Consider the following 6,175-nt stretch of genomic DNA (forward strand, 5'->3'; position numbering starts at 1 on the left):
GACTGTCACAGGTCGGCTCAGTAGATCGGGAGGTGAGCGAACACATACCGGCGTTCGCTCACCTCTCGATCCTGTCACGGCTCTCAGCCGTGACAGGGGAGGGGCTGGATATCCCCCCTCCCCGCTCCGATCCTCCAGCACTGACTGGTAGAACGGACAGGAGGACGCTAGTTTGTGTGCTCCCGTTACCCTAAGGAGAACTATGGGGAAAAGCCCTAACCCCATAGTTCGCCTTTAATTTACCATATTTCTTTTTTATAATTTTCTTTATTTTTTTACTTTTTAATCACCTTTTTATTTTTTTATTTTAACTATTATTTCCTATTATTTTAAAAAAATTTAAATTTGTATTTAATTATTTTTTATCAATTTTTTTCACTTAACTTTATTGCTATCACACAGGAGCTAACAAGCCTCTGTGTGATAGCATTTGGAGGTGACAGGTTCTCTTTATTGAACCTGTCACTTCCAATACAGGAGTTCTAGCACATCATTGTCATGGAACTCCTGTGACAGCTGAGAGGGGAAGGCTGCGAGTGCAGCTCTCCCCTCTCACTGTTTACATGGAGCAGAGTGGAGAACAGATGTTCTCTGCTCTGCTCCCCGCTCTCCATCCTGAAGATCTCTGGAGAGAGGTGGCCAGCGAGGAGAGAGGTGCACGGCGGCGGCTGGACGAAGCTGCAGTCTTATTACAAGTGATCTTGGCACATCACTTGTAACGAACAAGCGGCTTCCACGCTCTACATTTAGTCCTGCTTGCCCAAAGCAGGGCTAAATGTAGAAAACAACTACCCGCCCTGCGCCTGGAACTGCATGTCCTGGGCGTCGGGAGATTCTACACCCCTGCCTCCCCGGGGCCGGGCCTCAATGGCCTTGTGACAAATCCGGCCCTGCCTCCAGGGACAGCGCCTCCTCCCGACGGCTCATACGTCCCTACAGAATGCACTAGCTGGCAAAAGAAACTACTGATTACAGCGGGGGAAACTGGTATTTAACCCATTTGGCTGGTCATATGCTTAAAGCGGCTGGGGAGCAACACTGCAGTGGCATTTTGAGGCACGGGTCCCTGGAATGATAAATATAGAGCCTGTCGCTTAATGGGTATTGCTTTTTGGCTAAAGAGCAGCCGTAATCAACTACAGCAAAAAAAAAGTGAAACATGTCGTCCTTTTATCTAAGGAAAATGAGAAAAAAAGAGAATATTTTTTTTGACTATTTATAGCATTTTGTTGTTATTAACACATTAATGAGTACAAATGACATTGATTTATTACATATATGTGACAGCTGTTACTGTGCCAGGTCACTGGATATTTCCTCAAGGATTTTTCTGACAAACATCAAAAGTAATTAAGCACAAATGTCAACAAAGTCTTGAAATTAAGGATCTCATTTGTCACACACTATTTGCTAACTTAAAGGGATACTGCAGGCTTTTTTCAGGAACACATAAGAAAGGGATGAGTGTAATGCAAATGATCTTATTAATCAATGTTTACTATCTATCTATCCATCTCCTATCTATCTACCTATCTATCTATCTATCTATCTATCTATCTATCTATCTATCTATCTATCTATCTATCCATCTTCTATCTATCTATCTATCTATCTATCTATCTATCTATCTATCTATCTATCCATCTCCTATCTATCTATCTATTTATCTATCTATCTATCTATTTATCTATCTATCCATCTCCTATCTATCTATCTATCTATCCATCTTCTATCTATCTATCTATCTATCTATCTATCTATCTATCTATCTATCTATCTATACCTGCAGGCATATACTGTACATCTATATCTTGATATAGGGATATAGGGTGGTATTAGTACTTGATCCCAAAGTAAATGACTTAGTAATCCACATATGGGAATACTATATCCAAAGGTGGAATAGGGGATTTGGTTTTTCTCATCCTGCTTTGGAAGTTTTATGAGTGTCTAACCTACCCTTGGCTCTCTCTCTTGTTCTCTCTCTAGATCAGTTATAATTGTTCTTGCTGCTTATTATTGTTGCACAGTGACCGTGCCTCACTTCTCTTCACTCTATGGGTAATTTCATGGGTCAGGTTTAATCTGGCTGAAAACAATACTCTTTCTATAGGGTGATCGGGTCTAAACATGTAGACAGTATGAATGTAATCATAAAGAACAGAGCGCCGCCTCCGTGTTTGAAAACTTTACTTTGAATAAATAGAAATAGGTATTATTATTATTATTATTATTATACAGGATGTATATGGTGCCAGTAGTTTGCGCAGCGCTTTACAATATAAGGAAGACATTACAATCACAATACAAATCAAGACAAGATGGTAAGGAGGGTCCTGCCCCTGAGAGCTTACAATCTAAAAGGGAGGGGCAAGTGATACATGAGGAGGTAGCTGTGTGGGGATGAATTGTTTGAGAATGTGATGGTTGAGTGGTTAGGTTGAGGTGGGATAGGCTTCCCTGAAGAGATGAGTCTTAAGGGATCACTTAAAGGCAGTCAGAGTGGGAGATAGATGGACAGGTTGGGGTAAAGAGTTCCAGAGGATGGGAGAAACTCTAGAGAAGTCCTGGAGGCGAGCATGAGAGGAGTTGACGAGGGGGCTGGAAAGCGGGAGGTCTTTGGAAGAGCGGAGGGGACGGTTAGGGTGATACTTTGAGACAAAGTGTGAGATATATCCGGGGGCAGAGTTGTGGATGGCTTTGTAAGTGGTTATTAATATTTTGAATGTTATCCTTTGGGTAATTGGAAGCCAGTGCAGGGATCGGCAGAGGGGGGTTGCAGAAACTGAAGGGTTGGTGAGGTGGATGAGTAGTCTTGCAGCTGCATTCATGATAGACTGAAGGGGGGATAGCCTGTGCAGATGTCGGCCAATGAGGAGGGAGTTGCAATAGTCAAGACGAGATATAACAAGGGAGTGGATGAGTAATTTTGCGGTTTCTTTGGTGAGGAAGGGGCGTATTTTGGAGATGTTACGAAGGTGAAGGCGGCAGGATTTGGATAGTGATTGGACGTGGGGAAGAAAGGTGAGGTCTGAGTCAAGGATAACACCTAGCACCTTGGCATTGGGGGAGGCTTGTATAGTTTTGTTATCAATCTCAAGGGAAAGTTTGGGGAAGGAGGAAATATCATGGGCTCAGTTTTTGAAAGGTTGAGTTTTGAGAAGTGTTGCGACATCCAGACGGATATGTCAGTTAGTAGATTAGTGACACGAGAGGACACTGAGGGGGAGAGTTCTGGAGTAGAAAGATAGATTTGAGTGTATATGTATAGGTATATGTACTCACGCTTGTCATAGTCACACTGAGGCCTCATTCACACAGCTTAGAGTCGGCCCGTACAGATCCGTGCGGCGGCCGCATCGGGCCATTCCCAGGAAGGACAGGTGCTGCGTGTGATTGTACGCAGCACCCTGTTCTTCTCTATGGAAGGACGTGGCCATACGCTGTTGTTCGCTCACCAGAGCTGCACATCCATGCGGGTGCGGGTGTGCGTACTCGGACGCAGACAGGATGTATCTTGCCTGCGTCCAAGCAGTGACGCGCGCACCCGCACGGATGTGCAGCTTGGGTGAGCGTACATCAGCGTACGGTCGCGCCCCCCCATAGGGAAGAACAGGTTGTGGCGTACAATCACACGCAGCACCTGTCCTTCCCGGGAACGGCCTGATACAGCCACATGGATCTGTATGGCCGACTCTAAGCTGTGTGAATGAGGTCTAAAGATTTAGAAGGAAGTGATCCATCCTGCCTGAATACAACAGCAGCCTCCATGTCACATCAAACATGCCACCGGTTGCTGTAAGCTTGGTATACGCGTTTCAGGGACACACACCGTTCCTTAGAACCATAGCTTGCTTTGCCAGAGAGCTGGGTTTAAGATAAAAAATTAGCCAATCAGAGGAGATTTCCTTTATGACTTGTCGTGAAGTGATCGCATCATACCATTCTAGATGTGTCAGGGAGTCATCCGTCAAAAAAGTATGTGTATGATGGGCGTCCCTGATCCCTTGGATGAGCAGCCCCCCAAGAGTGTGAAGAGTGTGGAGAGTTGTGACTGCGGGAGGCTTATTGACGGCAACCGTTTAGCTAAGAGAGACAAAAAAACATTTTTTTCTTTGTATGAATGTAATCCCATCATCACAAATGACCTTCCAATTTTTACACTGGAAGTTGCATTTTTTTTAAATATTATAAAACTGTTATTGCGTTTTTGTCTTTAGGTTTCAGAAGAAATAAAGCTGTGTGAAGGAGAGGAGTGTGCCTACCTCAGAAATCCCAGGAAAAACCTGCTAAAGAACATACTGGTAAGATGCACCCAGGAGGTGTAGGTGGAAGAATGTAAGAGTTGATGTTCTGTGCTGCTTTAAAGGATCCTGGGGACTGGGCCGCCATGTTTGTATCTGGTGCCAATGAGCCATGCTCGCTTCCCACCTTGCTGCAGGAGAGAAGTATGTAGGCGGGGTTCACTCTCGGGGTGTTGCGTGTGTGTTCCCTTTGGGTTGGCTCTGGTAACCCTGTGGATGCAACACGACACCAGGCACCCCACACGTGTAGTACTGCGCACACAGGGCCTCATGGCTTCAACCGCCTCTGCGGTATTCTGCGCTTCCTCCCCCGTAGGGAGAAAGGCCACCATGACCGGCACCCTGTGTTGGGCATAGCCCCTTTGCACACCTACCCTCCTCAGGATGGTTACAGCCACGATACAGTCCAACATCACACTCTGGAAGAACCCCACCTTCTCAGAGGTTGGAGGGAGAAGAACCAGTCCACACAGATAGTCTTTTCTTGGTTTTACTTGAAGGTATTAACAGAACAAAGCATACGTTCAGCCACCGTCGAATGGGATGACGGCACAGTTCTTGATAGTTGCATAGTGATACATTTTAGAGAGAGAGAAGAATAGCCCAGGTGCAGCCCAGAGTCCACGACTTACTTCGGCCAAAGGAATGGCAAACATCGTCAGTCTTACAGCTTCCCATTATTCTTCGGAATCCCATCCTTGTCAGTCCTATTTCGGTGGTTTCCCCCTCCAGGGGAAACTGGGGAATCTATATAGCTCTACATAGTCCTAGGCCTGGTCCTGTCCTTCCCATGAACCAGCCTATGTTTTAGAATCAGTCTTCCTCCGGAGACTCTGCATACAGCCTTAGACTTCTGCTCTCCTGTACTGCTCTGCACGGAACTCTCCTCCCCTCTCGGGCGCCCCCTATAAATCAACTCTCCTGGGACACAGAGTCTCCCCAGGCCAGAGCTACATCTATCTCCAGGGCCCCATGGGGGCATCTAGTGGCCGTTGGCCATACTGCACCTACCTACAAGTACCCAAGAAAACAAGTTATAGCTTACCAAATGAGTCATATCTTTGCAATTTTCCCTTGTAATGGTGTGGGAGTCTCTACCACTAGTTGTCCCCACCTGTCCTTAGTTGGAATAGTTTTTTTAGGGGAAGCTCTTCCCTTTGGTTCTATATATAGGGGGAGTTAGGCACGGCACCAGTGTGCCTTCTGCAATAGACTCTGGGTGCCATCTTGGGAGATCCTGTGTCTGATTAAGGCAGAGTTCTTTTGAGATTTGGGATGTCATATTTGAGACAGAGGGGTTATCTATAGCCCCTGATGTGTCATTTTGGGGACCCACAGTGTGGGAGGTACAGGTAGGTATAGATACCTACTTATGTTTAGCATAAGGGACAGGTTCCTGACAAGGAAAGATAGTTTAGGAACCCTCCCAGACTCTCTTAGAGACCTCATAGTGTCCAGAAAAAGTACACTTCCAAGTGTTCCAGCTAATTGGACTGGCACATTTCTGTGCACTGCTCTGTTAGGGCAATATCCCTTTGGGAAAGTCACCCCTAAGAAGCTTTACATGTACACATTTAAGGAAGCACACCTCAAGCACCCACCTGTATGCAAGCTCTGCATTGTTGAACTGCCTTGTGACTGATCAGCATATGACCCTGACTGTATAGAGGTAAACTCTGGAGAAGAAAGAATGCACTGTTGTAACTGCTCCTTACTTGCAATAAAAAAGAATATTTAACCCCTTCGTGACTGACGACGTACTGTGTACGTCGCCAGCATCGGGGCTGTTTAAACAGACTCCCGGCGACTTTTGCCGCCGGGAGTCTGTTTAAACTTGTAGAGCCGACTGTCGGCTTTACAACAGAAGCGAT

General features: G+C 45.8%; 1 protein-coding gene across 1 annotated transcript in view; it reads left to right on the forward strand.

Annotated features, from left to right (window-relative positions):
• The window catches only part of GNRH2 (gonadotropin releasing hormone 2), a 27,336-nt gene that overhangs the window by 20,014 nt on the left and 1,147 nt on the right, over positions 1-6,175 (forward strand). Inside the window, exon 3 of the mRNA XM_018570702.1 lies at positions 4,221-4,304. Within this exon, the coding sequence (XP_018426204.1) occupies positions 4,221-4,304 (84 nt within the window). The remainder of the gene's footprint in view (positions 1-4,220; positions 4,305-6,175) is intronic.

Source organism: Nanorana parkeri, unplaced genomic scaffold, assembly GCF_000935625.1.
Source record: "Nanorana parkeri isolate BGI_ZX_2015 unplaced genomic scaffold, ASM93562v1 scaffold1583, whole genome shotgun sequence".
NCBI classification, from domain to species: Eukaryota; Metazoa; Chordata; class Amphibia; order Anura; family Dicroglossidae; genus Nanorana; species Nanorana parkeri.